The 18,752-nt window shown below is 47.0% G+C and overlaps 1 protein-coding gene across 2 annotated transcripts in view; it reads right to left on the reverse strand.

The window, feature by feature from the left end:
* STAG2 (STAG2 cohesin complex component) overlaps positions 1-18,752 on the reverse strand; it is a 1,316,830-nt gene that overhangs the window by 1,102,499 nt on the left and 195,579 nt on the right. For both annotated transcript variants that reach the window (XM_086918500.1, XM_086918501.1), the window contains one exon: positions 18,606-18,662. In XM_086918500.1, coding sequence (XP_086774626.1) covers positions 18,606-18,662 — 57 coding nt within the window. The remainder of the gene's footprint in view (positions 1-18,605; positions 18,663-18,752) is intronic.

The following is an 18,752-nucleotide window of genomic DNA, read 5'->3' on the forward strand; positions in this document are numbered from 1 at the left end:
CCCGCTGCGCGATCCCGCTGCGCTCGGGGGACTGGTTTAAGTAGTGCCTCCAGGTGAGGAGCAAAGCGCACCTCCAGGACACTCAAGATGGCGCTGAAAGAGCGTCAAAGCCCTTCCCAAGATGGCGCTCCCTAGGCAAACTCGAGAAACCCTCAGCCACCCCGGAACCGGGCCCGCTCAAGCAGCGGTGCTCAGCCTATTATGGTGCAAGTAAGGGGAGAGCCCAGAAAATGCTGCCAGTTAAAATCAGGGTAAAAGTAAAGAAAACTAACAGAAATACAAAACGAGGTATTTAAAAACAAAGCGCGCTCACCACGCTGCGCGAGAGGCTATTATGAGCTGCCAGCACCTGGCTAATAATTCCATCATGATGTACAGATAGAACCAGCTGGGTGTCGTCGGCATAGGTTGTGAGACTAATGTCGTAGGACTTGATCACACTCGCCAAGTCCGAAACATAGATATTAAACAGGGTCGGACTTAGCGAGGAGCCCTGTGGTACTCCACATGGAAGGGAGAACGTGTGGGAGAAGAAAGGGCCCAGTTTTACCGCCTGTGAGCGGTTGGCCAGAAAGGAAGCGAGCAGTTCTTTGGCTTTGTTCTGGATGCCGATTGTTGACACCCGGTCGATCGGAGTGGCATGATCGACCGTGTTGAAGGCCGCAAATAGATCAAGCAGTATTAATACTGCTGCGCTGCCTTTGTCTAACGTCATTCTTATTTCGTCAGCTGCTTTTATTAGAGCTGTCTCGGTTCCGTGTCCCTGCCTAAATCCAAATTGAGTGTCGTTAGCAAGTTATTTTCATCAATGAATTTGGAAAGCTGTAAATTCATTACTTTTTCAAATATTTTTGCAGGGAAAGGAAGACATGCAATGGGTCTGTAGCTGGATGGGGAAGCGGGATCAAGCGTGGGTTTTTTCAAGAGTGGCTTGATGATGGCCTTTTTCCAAACTGTGGGATATGAGCCAGTAGTAAACATGGTATTACAAATATTGGTCAAAGCGGGGGAGATGGCATCAGGGATGAGGTTGAGGATGGAAGTAGAGGACATGGATCCAGGGGTGATCCTGATTTGGTGCTGGAGAGTAGACGAGAGACTTGTTCCTCAGAGACTGATTTGAACTTACAGAAAGAGGAAGCGGTGATGGCTGGAGATTGTTTAACTGTGATGGCTGAAGAAGGTTCGTGAATAAAAGCTGAAAAAATAGAAGTGACTTTGTCCATGAAGAAATCTGGAAGGGAGTTGCAGAGGGGTTGAGACGTGTCGGAAGGGGGAATAGAAGTTTGAGAGATGATTACCCACCTGAAACAATTTTCTTGCGGAGTTGTGAGCCTGATTAATTTGGGAAGTATAGTAAGTCGTCTTTTCTGAGGCAATGAGGTCTTTGTATTTGGACAGGGCGCTTTTATACGAAATGTTGTAGATAGGGTTGTAGTGCCTGCGCCAGTGTCTTTCCAGATTTCTGCAGTGTTGTCTTTGTAGACGTAGGGATTCAGAGAACCATGGGGCGGAAGGAGATTTTCTACTGCGATGAGAGGTTTTGGGAGGTGCCAGTTTGGAGCATGCCGTGTCCAAGATGTTGAGATAGTTACTAGAAGCGAGTGACGGATCCGGTTCCATCGTATTGATGTCAGCGGTCAGCATAGAGGCAAGATGAAAAATATCGATGTTTTTCCAGTCTCGTGTTGAGATAGGGGAAGATGGTCTGATTTGAGATGGAGGGAACTTGGTTTTAATAGAAAAGCAGACTGCCGAGTGATCTGTCCAAATAAGGGGAATAGGAGGGGAAATCAGAATGTCAGGGTTGTTGGTGAATATCCCATCAAGGGTGTGTCCTGCTTTGTGGGTGGGCTGGGTGACAATTTGATGAAGTCCTACAGCTGAAAGATCACTGATGAGGGCAATGGTATCGTTGTCGATTAGGGATTCTAAATGAAAATTGAAGTCTCCTAATATGGTGTATTGAGGAGCTCCAGCTGTAATTTCGACTAAGTTGTTGAAGCTGCTAAGGAAATTAGATCTAGGGCCAGGAGGGCGGTAGAGCAAAGTGCCTGTGAATGACTGGTTGCCGGAGAGGCTAATAGAGAAGGAAAAAGCTTCACAGTCTCTGTAATTAAGAGCAGTGGTTTTGACTTTATAGCGGTTTCTGTATATGATAGCTATACCGCCATCCTTTTTTTTGGTTCTATCTAATCTGTGGAGGCAGTAGTTTTCAGGGAGGGCTGCTTTGAAGTCAGGGCCAGAGGAGTTGTCACCCCAAGTCTTGGTGATAAACAATAAATCGAGATTGTGTGACACAATGAACTCTAGGATGTCGAGTTTGTGTTTTGGGAGGGAGCGTACATTAATGAGTGCTGCTAGAACCTGTTTAGGGGTAGTAGCAGGGGGGAGTATGGTTAATGCAAGCAGGGCATTTGAAAGGAACTATCAGAGGGTCAGTATATAAAAATTGAGGTATAGAGTGCGGTAGGTTGGCCGAAGGATTAGGTTCTAGAAGTTGAGAGGAGGTATATTTGATCAAGGCAGGGGCTATGGGGGTCTGAGGGACAAGTGGACCAGGGGGGGGAGGGGCCCTGGGCCCGGTCCCGGATGGGCGCAGACGGGCTTGCCTTTGGCGCGCCTTCGGCGCGCATACGGCACACCCGCTGCGCTCGTCTGCTGCGTGTCCGGTAGGTGCACATGGTTTATAGGTGAGAGGAGACGTGTGGGGGCGTGGCCTAACAAAAGTGGGCGTGGCCTGAGGGTTCCCAGGGAATGGCAGCAAGATATTTTTGTAGCCCGCGGCAGCGTTAAAATCCGCTGCGCGGGGGATGCCCAGAGAGTGTTAAACAAACAGGGAGAGAGGAATAGGTAAGTTAAAAGCACAATATCACACTCAAATATTAAGAAATGCAAGCGATCGTTCTCCCGGCTTCCGCCTCAGGAGATTACTGTCTCCTGTTCACTGGAGTTTTGCGTATGCGGTCAGCACGAGTTGCAAGATCTTGGCATGAAGAGTCCAAAACCTCAGGATTTCTCATTTTCTTCACGGACAAGTTCAACTGAAGCCACACCGAGGGTTTGGGACCTGAGGGGCATCTCATGGGGGATGGGGAACTTACTCAGCAGAGACCAGCAGGGCTCAGGTAGGACCAGTTGCAGGTCCAGGCAGCAGGTCAGATGAACACATACAGGGAGGCCTCTGGAGCTTGTTAAATCCCTGAAGCTGTAACAGATAGTCGAGACAGCTGAACCTTGGAGTCACTTCAGCCTGGGATGAAGGGTGCAGGTCCAGTCTACATTATTAGCGAGCAGAGCAGTCCTTCTGTGGTATCCACAGGTACAGGAGTGAACTGAAGAGTGGGTCCTAGGCTTCCCTTTCTATACCATGTACCTACTTTGTAGTGGAAGAAACTACTAGGATTTGACCCTTACAGGATCTGGACTTCTCTTACCTACTCCCAGTCTGTCTGGGGGTACGGAAGGCTAGCATGAAGTCCACAGTGCGAGCTGGGCCAGTGCCTTTTAAGTGCAAGTGTGTTAGAGGACAGCTCCGCCCTATTGAACCAGGATGGCCTATCCTGACACATCTGGACCCTGTTTTGTGACGCTGTCTAGGAAGAATACATATGGGCCAACTACACCTACTCATGTGACCCAGGAACAGGGTGCACACACCAAATGGTTAGGACAAGAAAATGTCAACTTTCTGAAATTGGGCTTTTCAAAATTGGGATTTCAAAGTCAACTCTACTATAAAAGATAGTAAATTACAATTCCTCAGACACCACACAGGAATTTACCACTGCTTTCAATCAAAGACTAACCCTTATTGAGTTTAATATTGTAACCCACTGTTATCCTATGGGAGAAATATGCCTTGCAGTAGTTGTAGGAAGCTGGCTCTGTATATACTATACCAAAGTAAGGTATAGTGTGCACAGAGTCCAGTGGATCCCCAAAGGCTTACAGAGGTTACCTTACTCTCTATTGTTGATAGTGTGGGCGAGCAGCAAGGCTTTATCGGAGGTTAGTGTTAAGCATGTATGGTACACACAGGCAAGAAATGATGTCACACACTCAGAGTGAACTCAGACCAATTGTTTGTATCAAAAATGTTTCTTTGTTGTATTTTACTTATAGAACTAAGGAGGACTTGGTTCAGGTAAATATGATTATGCTTTTTTTTTGTCCTCATATGCCACCAAGGTTTTACGTGTACAATCAATAGGTTTACAAGCCACAAGCTGCCTCAGTATATTCCAACTGGTAGGTACAAACATAGTGAACCGACCTCGTCCCTCAGCACTATTGCTTGATACACCCATGATCACCAGACCAAAACCATATGGGGGGTTCAGGAGTTCAGCCAGAGTGCCAAAAGAAATACCAGAGCACGGCTTTACCCAGGAGAGTGGTAGATGGCTTACTCATTGGACCTGGGGGGGGGGGACTATTTTCTCAATGCTCCCATTTCAGGAGATACCAGAAAGATCTTTTATCTGGATTCTCAACTCTAGTCAAGTCCAACTTGGAGACCTGAGACCTGCAGGGCGGAGGCACACCAGTCATTGATAGAAGGGGATGAAGAGTCCTTCCACTTCCTGCATATCTCCCTCCTGGCAAGCAGAATGGCATAAAAGACCAACTTCTTTGCCGAAGCAGGAGCTCCTTCTAAGATTCCAAAAATCACCAAAGGGAGATTTAACACAATATTAAAGCCTATAGATGCTGAAAGAAGCTTACTTATGTCCTCCCAAAAGAGTGACAGACGAGGACACTCCTAGAACATGTGGATGTCCGAGGCCGCCAACAGCCCGCATTTAGTACATGCCACCGTAGACCCCTGGGTGAATTTGGAGAGTCGTAGGGGAGAGTAGTAAGCTCTGAATTGTAAAAATGTGTTTCCTGCGCAACCACGCAGGTTTCACAATATCCCACATCATTGCTCATGTGCGATGACCAAAGCTCCTCTGGTAACAAAAATACTCCATCAATTTCCTCCAAAATCAAATTATACCAAGATGAGATCTTCTTAGTAGGGGGTTTATCAATTAAGAGAGCTATAAGAGAGCTATACCCACCTATGGGGAATTTACTTCCTCTAGAGGGCTGTGCAGTGTAAGAGCGAAACCAGCTAGAGATTTGTAGGTATTTTAGCCTGGCCAGATTTGGGCCAATTTTATTACTTAAACACTCCCAAGATAGCAGCTCCCCTTGACAAATAGTTCTCCCCAAGTCACAACCCCTGCTTCTCTAATAGGTACTGCAAGCAAATCTCCCAACCAGGGCGGGCTGTCGGGCAAATCCCATAAAGGTGCCTTGCTACTATAGTACCCAATTTTAATAGATTTAGATAGTTGAGCCCAAATTCTTACCATTCCTAACAGGATCTTCAATTTGATTTTTTTTAAGAACTTGGGATCTCCAAATTTTAATAGGAACCCTGACTGACCAACCCCCTCTCCTTTGAGCAAAGTAGAGTACAGAGTCCCTACCCCATACTCCAATGGTTTCTTTAATAGCATCCTGGCATGAGATAGCTGGAACGCCCAGGCATAAAGCTGGATGTCCGGGGCAGCAAGCCCCCCCTTTTCCCTTCGCCTCCTGAGCTTTTTCCACGATATTCTTGGAAGATGTTTATTCCATATAAAGGTGTTGATTTCGGTCTGAAGTTTTTTAATAGAAGAAGGATCAAAAATATAAAGGAATAGTATTGAATAGAAACGAAATCTTAGGCAAAATGGACATTTTGACCAAGTTGGCCCTTCCCAAAAATGACAATGGAAGGTGTGCCCAAGACTGAAGTAGCTTACGGCACTCTTAAGCTACCTTGGCAAAATTGGTTGTGACGATCTGGTCTATATCCCCTACAATTTCTAGGCCCAGATACCTCATTGTGTTTCCTGGCCGAATGCCCGAGCTAAATAAGCTCTGGTCCATGCTCCAGGTCATCATCTCAGTCTTTGTGGCATTGATCTCATAGCCAGACACTTCTCCAAATTCTGAGGCGAGATTAAATATTACAGGTAGGGCCATATGAGCTTCAGACGTAAAAATGAGGATATCATCCGCATAGAGGGCCACCTTTCTCTCCCAACCCCTATACGCGAACGCCTTGATGTTGACACTGTCCCTCAGACATTGGGCAAATGGTTCAGCGTATAGATCGAACAAGAGTGGGGAGAGCGGGCATCCCTGACGCGTACCCCTCGAGATGTTAAAGGGATCTGATAAACCGCCATTTACCAGAGCACATGCATTAGGGATCTGATATAACAGACCAATTGTCTGGCGGAAGCCTCTTCCCACGTTGAACTTTGCCAAGGCCTCCGACAGGTACAACCAATTGACCCTTGGTGGCATCCAGGGTAAGAACCGCCAAGGGGAGGGACTCCAAAACTGCCAGGTCGATAGCCCCTATTAAATCAAAGGTTAGTTCATATAAATGCCGCCCCTTGACAAACCCCTTCTGATCCGGGTGTAAGATGTTGGGGGCGACACGAGCTAATCTATTGGCAAGAATTGAAGCAAATATTTTTTAATCTACGTTTAAAATCGAGATTGGTCTATATGAGCCACATGCCGTAGATGGCTTTCCAGGTTTTAGAATTACGGTTATGGACGCACTGTCCCATGACATTGGAGGGCGCCCACCATCCAGTAAAATCTGATTAAATAATACTACTAGGAAGGAGACAAGTTCCTTCTCCAATACTGTGTAAATTTCGGCTGGTAGGCCGTCTGTACCCGACGCCTTCCCCTTCTTAGCATTATGTATGGCTTTTCTAACTTCGTCTTCCGAAATTTCACTATCTAGCATCTCGCTTTGTTCAGCCGATAGGACTGAGAGTGTGATCTCACTAAGCTAATCTTTAATCCTATCTGGATTAATGTTCTTATCCTCATAGTAGATACTCTGAAAAAAATCTCTGAAGGCAGATCTAATGTCCACATCTAGAGAGAGTGGGATGTCATTGACTTTAATTAGCTCGATGTTATTACGGGCCCGGGCCGTTTTAGCTTTCCATGCCAATAACTTCCCCGCTCCTTCTACATACTGGAAATGAGCGAGTTTACTGGCTTCCCATCTTTCTTGTATCCGCTGGTTTAGGATTGAGGCTAGTTGGCCCTTTATAGAAAGTAATCTTTCCCGCAAAGGTAATAGGACAGCGTCGGTGGAGGTGGAATCAGCATCTATATCTTGCTGAGACTTTCCGACATTTGCCTCCACTGAGATCACGGCCTCTCTACATTCCCTCCTCCTGTAAGCCATTTTTTTGTGATAAGGCCTCTCAAAAACGCTTTAAGGGAATCCCACACGACTCCTATGCCCGCCGTCCCAACATTTATCTTTAGGAAATGACTAACCTCAGACTTGAGAAATAATACATCGTCTGGATGGGAGAGCAGAGAGCGATCGAAAGTCCAGCTCCTAGCCGGGACCGCAAGCAGTGATGCAAGTTCCATGACTACTGCAGAGTGATCTGATAGATGAAGTGGGAGGTATTTAATGTCTTTAACAAGATCAATAAATGTATGGTTAATTAATACAAAATCGATTCTGGACTGGTGGTGATATTTATAGTTTCTGAAAGAGACACCCTGCTGATCACCAGCCCTTAACCTCCAGATATCAACATAACCATACTGCTTCATTGCATTTAACAAACAAGACCTTGATTTTGATGGAATTCGGGGTAGACTATTGTGCGATTTGTACAAGATCGGATCTAGAACAATATTAAAGTCACCAGCAAAAAATACAGGCTCGGGGAAAGACAGGAGATGGGAGAAGATTGCCTCCAAGGATGAAAAATCATCTAGGTTGGGGCCATAATACCCCACCATAGTGATTTGAGTGCCCATAATGGAAAGAGAGGCAATAACCTATCTACCAGCTGGGTCAACCTTAGATTCTAACACCTTTGCCTTAAGTTGTTTTTTAAAGATAATCGATACCCCTCTATAAGTCAACGACTGAGAAGTAGAAATTGCAAAGTCGATCCACTTGTTCAACCTAACTAAAACATCCATTTCAGTATGAATCAGATGCGTCTCCTGCAAGATGATGACCTGTGCCTCTACGTCCCGAAAATACTGCAACAATTTTCTGGCCCTAGGTTTAGTACGCAGGCCGTTGATGTTCCAAGATATTATCTTTATACCTGCCATTGACATTCGTCTAGACCACTACTCCTGACAACCCCCAGCCTTACTTGGAGAAAAAGGCCCTTTTTCGTCCGACCTACCCTTGAACCAATTGACAGCATATCAAAATTTGTCTCATACACAACATAGTTCAATAGAACCCAGCCTTGGCAAATGAGGAATTTTTAATGAAATTTTAACCCAACCCCCCCTAACCCGTGACCCCCCACGACCACCGCCCCCCCCCCTCCCATGGAGAACCCTTGGTGTATCTAACCGGATCAAGTCCAGTAGATGGCACCCCACCTCAAGCTCCTGCAACTCCACCTAACCCCTGTGCCGAATTTTCTCCTGAAATAACCGAATGTGTGCAGGTGTATGCATTCAAAAAAGAAAAGAAAAAAAAAGGGAAAAGAAATGTTTTTTTTTTTTTTCTTTTCCTTCCCTTCCTTCTTCCTTCCTTTTCTTCTTTCCCTCTTCTCTTTTATATTAATATCGAGATTAATTCATTTAATTTCACCTATTAATCAATAGGGATTGTCAAATTTTCGATACCTACAATTAGCAATCGAAACCCTTCATAGGCCTGTGTGATTAGGGAATCCTATCTTATTAACCCTTCGCCTTACTGCCCAGATCTAAAAGGAGTTCATCAGCAGCCTGCACTGACATGATGTTGAACATTTTATTGTTAAACATCACTTTTATGGTGGCCGGAAACATAAGCTGAGCAGTAGCACCCAGCTTCCTGAAAGCGTCCAGCCTCCTGCCAAACTCCCACTGCTTCTCCAGCGTGGCACCAGAAAGATCTGACCTGATCAGAAAGGTAAACCCCTTACCAGGAAGAGACTTTTGTTTTAGAGCTAGGTTTAAAATCCGCTCTTTGAAGGCATAAGTATGAAAACTAACAAGTATTTTGCGAGGCTTGGATCTTTGTGGGTTCCTCCTAAACGGATATCTATGGACCCTTTGAATGTCAGTTTCCAACTCCTCGGGGGTTTGGTCCAGGCGCAGCGACTTCTTCAATAATTGCACCACAAATTATTTGACATCAGACCCTTCAGACCCTTCCGGTACATTAAGTATTCGGATGTTAGATCTTCTGGCATTATTCTCCAACACCTCCATCCTGTATTGAAGGGCCTGAACGTCTTTCCTCAATTTAGCTATGTCTTCCTTAGCCTTATCCAAATGGATAGACATTCCAGCTACAGTCTCTTCCAGCTTCCCGTCCTTGAAGTTAGCCCATCGATTTTATTATCTAGGGACTCACAATAATTCCGAATCTCGATCCGAATGGCTGAGGACTCCCCACACCCTCTTTTTATGTCGTGGGACAAAGTAGAGAACATTGCCTGTAGAGAGGCTGCAGACACTGTACCTGCTTCCTCAAGACTAGGAGCCAGAATCTGCGGCTGATCCTGAACAGGGGGAATAACTTCTAACTCCTTAACACCCATCTCCATACCCCCAATTCCCACTGGAACTGGGACACAGACTAGTATTGGCCCCAGCACCCTCTCCCGCCGAGACATGACTCCCTCCCCCCTGCAGCTCACGTACTGATGCCCCATTCGAGCCCCCAGCTAGTCCCATCTCCGTAGGTGAAGGTGAAGTTGAAACTAGGGCCTGTACTATCTCTGCTGCGGGGGTATTACAATCAGGAACGATCAAAGGGCCCAGATCACCTTCGGGTAAGCAGTGAGAAGCAGAGTCCCGGGCAGGAATGTCCAAGTCCGGCATGTCTCTGATACTTAACTGACATTGTCAAAGAGGTAGACACACCCTGGGTTTCTGATAGGCGTAGGACCTGTGGTACTACTTTAAAATATGACCGCAGGGATGGCGTTATTTTAGAGCCCACATCAAGCGCTGGATTAGCCCCACCTTTCAGTTTTGCCTTACCCCTAGCCCCATTAGCTCTCACACACTTTGCCTTAATTTCCGCTGACAAATAAGAAGAGGCGCTCTTACCTCTAGGTGGTGAGGAGCTGTTGTGTGCCAATTTTACATTAGAGGTAATGGCAGGCTCCCTCAAGTATGCCTTAACAGGCACCTTACCTCTTTTACTAGCCCCTCTGCCCTTGCCTTTCTGCTGCTGCCACTGCTGTACCGGCTTGCTTCCCTCTTTGGAGTCCTCCGACGATCCTTCCACCCAGCCTTCCGCCTTGGTACCACCCACAGGATCCTTCGTAACCACAGCGATCTCCTGCCCTCCACTGCGTCTGGATAAGTGGACTCGGGACCCCGGGCCTGAGCCTGAGCCTGAGCCTGGAACTGGGCTGGAGCAAGGATGCCACATGAGGCGCGTACCATACAGCGTGCCCTTCTGCCACGCCGCAGCTCCAGGGTGGCCGCGGACCACACCCTCAGGACTGCTGGTGCTCCCGTGGGCTCAGGAGCAGAAACAGGCAACACGCCACTACCGCCTCCGACCGTAAGAGCACTAACCACGCCGAGGGCTCCGGTCATAGAAAGGGAGAACAGACCTCTCGCCGAGCCGCCAATCCAGACGCGAGGTAATCCGGAGGAAGCCTGACCAAAAACTCAGTTCTTCTTATTCTATATTCTCTACTCTCAACTTGTAATATTGCACATACCGCAATAGGGAGAATTCACCCAGGGCTCATACGGGCTTTACCGGGATCAGGCGGAGAAGATCGGGAGCTTGATTCCCAGAGCGCCACGGCAGCTCAACCGACTGCCGCCATGTTCTCCCCAACATTCATCATGATTATACTTTTCAAGACAGTTTGGACAAAATCAAGCATAATGACTTCTTACAGGATTGTAAAAATGAGCAAATACACTTTTAATTACTTTTGAGTTACTTTTGATTACCCTTTTGATTACTTTCAGGATTACTTTTTCTAGTCCGTGTGATATGCCTAGATATCACACTCTGACATTTCGTGGATAAAAGGCAAGTAAAACAGTTTCTCAAAACACAGTTTCTAAGGTATCCATACAAAACCCCATCAACACTTGGACGTTTTTCAGAGGAAAATAGAAAATGCAAACCTATGGGGAAAAATTAGGTAAATGTTTTTCAGGTAAGTAAACAGTCTTGAGCATTGAGTTTCTGGGGTTAGAACAAGGCTTCCACTAGGGTGGAGGATGAACTCAAAAAACATCCTCAGTGGCACTCGGGCAGCCAGGTGCAGAGAGCGGAGCCCAAGGTTAGCCTATGGGGCTAGGGGGGACAGTCAGTTGGTGGCTGCTTACGAGCAGGACACAAGGTTGAGGGAGCAAAGCTTCTAGAGATGATCTCATGGCAAAGGTGGATGAAAGATAGCACAAAAGGTGCACCCACAGTGGCGGCCAGGTGCAGGATCCACATTGATAGCCCTGGTGGTTAGGGAAGCACCGGTCAGAACAAACACTGCAGGCTTGGGCACGAAGATCTTCTGGAGGTGACCACCAGTTAGAGAGGTAAGTTGGAATGTTGAAAGAAGCCAGGACACCGTCAGGTGGGCTACCCAAGGCCACAGGGCGTCGGGTGGTGGGGTGTCTTTTGGAGTCTGTTTTTTAGGTCTCGCCTAGCGACGCAGAGCATGCGCTGCTCGCTGGCAACATCTATTGTTGTCGATTTAGCTTCCGATGGGGGAAAGAAAATGTGCACGTTTACCGGACAGGCAATGTGAACGTGTAAGGCTCGCGTCGATGGAGCACAACGCACGCATGGCGCGCTTTCACTTTTCTAGTTAGTTTCAGTGTTGTTCTTTACTTTTGTACCCACCCCCCTCCCGTTGTTCGTGCACAACGTGAGCATGGCACGCTTTCACTTTCCTAGTTAAGTTTCATTTTGTGCTTTATTTTGTACCCACACCCCTCCAGTTGTTCGTGTTCTCCATCCTCACGCCTCCTCCCGTTGTCTGTGCAAGTTCCGTGTTGTGCTTTACTTTGTTATCACCCACCTCCCGTTGTCCGTGTTCTCCTTCATCCAGTTGTCCGCGTGAGTTCCATTTATTCCCAAACTCCTCCCGTGGGCTGTGTTTGCCATGCTCATGCTCCCCTCCTGTTTCCTGTTCCCTTTGTTTCCGTCCCCTCTCTGCGCTTGAGATCCTGTTAGGTTGTGACGGCAGCAACGCTGCTTCTGTCTGCCGACGCCGAGCCTGGCCCTAGACAGATACCCCTCTCCTTCTGTGGGTAAAGTATTTTGCTGGGGCTCCATAGCAGCAGTGCTCGGAGGGAAAGCGGAGCACAGAGGCGCTGCATGAAATCTGAGCGCTTGGGGCATGCAGGGGAGCCCGCTCTGCACTAGGTGAGTCCTATTTAATTCAGAGAATGACCATTTGCAAATGATTTCAGCTGGTTCCGTCTCGACAGGGAGCTAGACATACACATTCCTTTTAGATATCATGTTTGGGTGCTTGGTTCAATTGAACCGAATCAATACTACAATTCCCAGAATGCATCTAGTTCAGGGCTTTAATGGCAATAGATGTTACCATCTTACTGTAGATCTTGGGGTACAGGCAGCCTTCCCAGCCAACAAGGGTCTAGGGCATTCTGCCCTCAGTCTTCCCCGGACCTCTTTGTCCACTGTTTTTTTAATTTGGCTGGCCACATATTGTAGCAACTTGTCAGCTGGTATCCAATCTGCGGAGAAAGGATGATATATGTCCACAGGATTTAGCACATCTGTCAACCCCACTGAATCCTGCAGTGCCGTCCTCTGGCAGCCATGGTCTACTGGGGCCTGGTCATCACCAGAATCCCAGTCAGGGTTATCAGAGTTGTCCCTGGCATTTGCATCTACTCCCTGTGGAGAATGGGAATCCTTATGGGGGGAGGGGGGGAGGGGCGTATTTAAAGCCAGGTTGGAAATTAGGCAGCTTCAGGAAGGCTTTATGCAATCTCTCAATGCGTCCGAGGTGGCGAAACAGCTTTGGGGCAGGTTTTTGAGGCACCTTTGCCCCAAAGGGTGCCAGTGTGTCACCTGGAAGCGAGTGCCCCATATGTTCCTTGTTATGTTATGTTATGTTAAGTGGGTGTCTTGTAGAGTGCACGGCTACTCGGGCAGAGAGTCCCGGCGCTAATCAGATCTGTAGAGAACAGGCCAGGAACAAAGACGACTATAGGCCAAAGAGCCAAGTCTTAAGTTCTTTCCAGAAGGATAGCAGACTGTTAAGCTTCCTAAGAGACAAGGGAAGTTTGTTCCAGAGTTGAGGGGCCAGCAGTCAATAGGAATGTCCACCAATGCGAGCACGTATGATGGTTGGAATAATGGCCAGAGCTTGTCAGGCCGAGCGGAGAGATCTAGAAGGAAGATAGAATTGAACTCTTTTCCTTAAGTATACAGCACCAATACTGTGCAATGATTTGAAGGCCAATGGTCAGAGTTTTAAAATGAATACGCTTCCGTACCGGCAGCCAGTGGAGCGAGTCAAGGAGAGCTGAGGTGTGAGCCCTGCGGCTAAGGCCAAAAATGCCCCTCGCTGCTGAATTTTGAACTGTCTGGAGGCATGCAAGAAGGTACTCCGGAAGGCCCAGATATAGTATGTTAGAGTAATCGAGCCTGGAACCAATCATTGCCTGGACTGCAATTCTTCTATGACTATGAGATAGGAAAGGAAGAAATTTCCTAAGCGTACGCAGCATGGCAAAATATTGGCCAACTAGGCTAAGAATCTGGGGCTTAAAGGTTAAACCAATGTCAATCTTTATACCCAAGTTCTTTGCCACTGACGTGGGTGATGCAGGAGGATGCATATCGGCCAGCCACCAAGATTTACAGTGGGCATCAGGAGGACAGCCAAAGAAAATAATCTCGGACTTGTCCGAGTTGCATTTTAACTAGTTCTCTTGAAACCAGAAGAAAACGGCCTCAAGGCACCTCCTGATAGAGGTGCCAACAAACTCAGTATTCTTGTCACAGGTAAAAAGGAGCTGCGTATCGTTGGCATACGACTATACGCGCTCCATGCGACTCAACCAATTCAGCCAAGGGAGAAAGATAAACATTAAAAAGAGTGGGGCTCAACACCGACCCCTGTGGTACTCCTACGGCCAAAGGAGGAACAGCAGCTGAGAAGGAAGGGGGCCCAGATCAGTTGTTGGCGATTGGTCAGAAAGGACTTGAACCAATTGAATACGTCCCTCTCAGTCCAATCTCCTGGAGTCTTGAAAGAAGACGGCAGTGAGGGACAGTATCAAAGGCCGTCAACAAGTCCAGTAGCACCAGCATCGCCTTCCCACCACTATCCGTAACCTCCTTGATAGACTCAGTTACTTCCAATAAAGCTGTCTCAGTGCTCAAATTTGAGCGGAAGCCAGACTGAGTAGGGTGCGGGATATCTCTAGCTTCAAGGAAGCTGGAGAGGGTGGAATGTACGTCCTTTTTAGCTATTTTCGCCAGAGCAGGGAGCAACGAGATTGGTCTATAATTGCAGTGCTCTAAAGGGTCAAGGTTAGGTTTTTTTAGCAGTGGGATGATGTGCGCCTTTTTCCATGTACTAGGGACAATACCCGTTTCAAGAGAGGCGTTAGGAATCGAATTAACCAAAGGGTTGACAACATGGGCCATTTTGGCTAAAATTTTAGCCGGACAAGGATCCGAAGGGGAGCCGGACTTTAATTTTAGTAACATATCCAATGACAATTGGCGAGATAAAGGGGGGGAAAGGTTGTAAGCATATGATTATCAGGGAGGGAACCCTGATTGTCGGGGGGGATATATTCCAGACGACATTGAAGGGGGCTCATTCGTAGGAATATCAGGCAGGAAAGAGGCCTGAATGCTCAACATCTTATTAGAGAAAAAAATTGCCAATTGCTTAACACAAGGTTCAGATGGGGAGGGTTTAGAAATTAAGGCCGCAGGGGAGGTGAACTCCTTAACAATTCTAAAAATGTCTTTACTAATGTTACTCGCGGAATCGATTCTTCTAGCGAAGTGCACTTTCTTCTCAGCGACAATATCTTTATGATAGTCCTTGATGAGGACTTTATACGTTACTTTGGATGCCTCATCATAACTACAACGCCATAGTCGTTCAGCCTTCTTGCAGCTTCTTCTAATCTCATGGAGTGCAAAGTGAACCAAGGAGCTGATGTACGTCGGCCAGATTTTGGCAGAGTGGGAATGGGTGCTAGCTCCTCAAAGCGCTGAAGAAGCCATGACTGAAAGATGGCTAAATTATTTTCCAACTTACCCGTGAGTAGGCAAGGATGCATAGTAAGGGAGCGCTCCAACATATCAGCCGTGACCCGATGATAGGGGTGGGAAAACGTAGACAGAGTCTACACTGCTACTAATAGTCTTGGAGATATTAGGTACAGCAAATTTTAGCAGGTAGTCCAACCAGATCAGGGGTACTGGAGGGAAGGACAAGATAGGAAAAGCAGAGTATATCTGGTCCCGAATATGACCTTTATTATGGGTGGCAAAAAAAAAATATATGGGGAAAGACCAAAAGTGCTAGTTACATCCTGGAGTTAAGGAATCCGCAGCCTCCGCATCATCCATATGGATATTAAAATCTCCGAGAAGTAAGCAGTGCTTATATTTCATAATCAATGGGGACATAGCCAGATGAAGGGCTTTATAGAAGGAGCTGAGGTAACCCGGAGGTCTGTACACCAACAGACCAGCACACGACTGGTGAGAGGAGAAGGAGAGGCAAAAGCCAAGTGACTCCACTCCGGCAATAGCCTCTGTCTCAACCACTGAGCAGGAGTATCGCCTATCTACCACAATGGCCACACCCCCGCCCCTACAAAGAGCACAGTCTTTCCTCACCATATAATAGTTCGCAGGAAGGGCAGTAGTAATATCAGGGCTTGAAGCATCGCCCAGCCAGGTCTCTGTTAGATAGAGGCATGCCGGCTTATACTCTGTTAAAAGGTTAAAAAGATCTAGGGGATGTTTGCCCACGGATCTAGTGTTAAGAAGCATAGAGCAGAGGGGCCTACCCTTGGTCTGCGAAAGATCAGAGGGATTAGTCACACAAACAGTGGGCGGTCTGAGGGGTGCGGTACTAACCGTCGACCCGCATTGCGCGCAATTTAAAACATCAGTGGAGGGTTCACACAAAGGCTCGGGCAGTCATGCCAATATTTCCCCTAAGACTGCAAAGAGTTGCGGAGTCATAGCTATGTATGTTTCCCGAGGTGGGGGTTTAAAGGTGCAATAGCGGTGGTGGGCCCTGGCGCCTCCGGGACGCGGATGGGCGCAGACGGGCTTACCTTTGGCGAACCTACTGCGTGCATAAGGCGCGCCCGCTGCACTCGTCCGCTGCATGTCCTCGGAGGCATGCTAGTCATAAAGGGGGAGGGCAGGTCACCTGACGCTAAACACTAGCGTGCCAACCTACTTCCCCCAAGACGGCGGCCGCGCTAGAAGCAGCGCCCAAAATCCAGCGTGGAGTAAGGTAAAGCAAAGTATTACTCACACACGCTGCTGAATCTGATTCCAACATAACTTAACATAACTTAGCATTGTTATTGACAATGCCAATAGCTGAAACTCTCGTGACTGCAAGACCTATTGCAATGCAAATGCTTGTTCTTACAAGCTCCGGTCGCGATCAGGGGGAAAACCTCCAGATAGGGGCTGCAGGCGTCATCAGGAGACTTGAGGTAGGTCAGGGATCACCAGATCGCAGGTTTGGATCGCCGGAAAGACCTCCTTGTGGTGTTGGGCCACTCTAACTAGGGCTGTGGGCGTCAAGTGCACACTTGCGGATTCAGCCGGAGTCTGTTGGTGAGCAAAGCCAGTGCTCGCGGGAGACAGTCTTTTTAGGGAAGGCAGGGCAGGTACTCTGAATTTTGGGGGCTGTTGACTGCAAGACAAGCAAGGATTCCACTGGAGCAGGTCGAGGTCAGGACAGGCCGGTAGGGCTGGGGCAGAGGCAGTTGGTGTCCTCCACTTCTTCCTTCAGCACGGCTCTTCTGATCCTCCTTTTTCTTCTTGCTTGTCTGAGGAGGCAAGGTTTGGGATTGTCCCTAAATACTATATTTAGGGGTGTTTCAGGTAGGTCTCGGTTGGGAGCAATGAGGCCCTGCCTTGGGAGGTGGGCATAAGCCTCAATCTGGTTGGCTGTATCCCCCCCATCTTAATGGAATCTGCAAATTTTTAAGTTGCTCAACTGAAAAGGTTAAATACACTGAATGAAACTTTAAAAGCTAAGAAATTATTTTTTGTGAAAAACAGCTATAACACCTTATGTGCTCTGAAGGTGCTGCTCTAAAGAGCTGGAAAAAAGAGGTGGCTCGGCGTTAACAGTCAGTAGGGTGCACTGTGGGTGGCAAAGTATCCTGGAATCTTAAAGGGACATTATTTTCTCCACTCTTCACAAGAAAAGCTCATCAGGCTGCATTTATTTATATTCTGAATGAATCTTCACCTTTCTGCACATAAACTGCTGCAAAGTAAGCTTGAAATTGGGATTTAGAGTTATATTCTCCCAGAAGAAGAAGAAATTGAGCCTCTGATAATCTTCCATAGGGTGCACCACAAACAAAAATTGGTATAAGGAATATCTGTACTAAGTCTAACCACTAGCAATCGCTTGGGGTAGCATTCCAACTCATTTTTCTGTTGCCTACCATGCCACCACAGTTTAGACCCACAAAAATTCAAATGGGTCAGGACTCTGCTCGAATAGGAACAGTCCAGCCTTAACAGCCAGCTCCTCCCTGAACACAACCAATCCAAGACCTTTTTCACGCCTTGATTGTGACTTATCAGTAGTGTGTAACTTGGTTCTAGTGAGTGAGGGAGCTAGAGACCTATGTCTGGACATAACCTTCGCAGTTAGGCCAGCACATTAGGGGGAATTCTTGTATTAGGCCTAACCACTGGCAAATCGCTTGAGGAGCATTTCAATCGGTTTTTTTGCACACCATGCCAGCTCCATCTGGACTCAACCTTCTGTAAATTAAACTTGACTCTACTGCAATAAGAACAGTCTTGTTCAAACTACCAGGTTCTCCATGAACCAAAACCCAAGCAACCCAAGACCGGTTTCACCCCGATTGAAGCTTGACACTCCGGTATAGCTAGGTTCCAGCCACACAGTCAGCATGGAACCCATTTCTTTCCATACCTTTGCAACTTAGGGCAGAACATTAACCACACAGTAATTAAAGGAATGCTTACAGTAAGTATAACCTACTAGCAATCCAAAACAGTAGCTCTTGAATTAAGAATTGGCTGATTGGGCCTGCTAGCCTGAGAAAGAAAGTTTACACTTGGTTTTACCACAGCAGAGCATAGTATTATGTCCCAAACAGTACGCACTCTGAAACATTGCGTTAGCACAATGCCCTAAGACCACAAGACAAGGTTTTGCACGAATAGCTTTAGCTAATTTTTAGGTAGTCTAATAGAAGTAAAAATACCTTTAGGCTGTGAACTTTGAGGTTAGAAAACATAGTTAAGGGGTTAATTATCTTTGTTGAAAGAAAAGGCTCTATGGCAATTGCATCTTGACACACTTTAAAGACTACCAATGAGCTATTCATACCTGGGAGCAGCACTGCAGGAGAGAGGACCCATATCATGGAGATTGGAGTCTAAGGGTCTGCAGAGAGAAGAGTAAAAGAAAGGTTATATAATATTAATCCTACTTCATATTTACTGTCGTTAAAAACAATCAAAATATCCATGCATA

The sequence above is a fragment of the Lissotriton vulgaris genome, chromosome 4_1 (assembly GCF_964263255.1).
Source record: "Lissotriton vulgaris chromosome 4_1, aLisVul1.2, whole genome shotgun sequence".
NCBI classification, from domain to species: Eukaryota; Metazoa; Chordata; class Amphibia; order Caudata; family Salamandridae; genus Lissotriton; species Lissotriton vulgaris.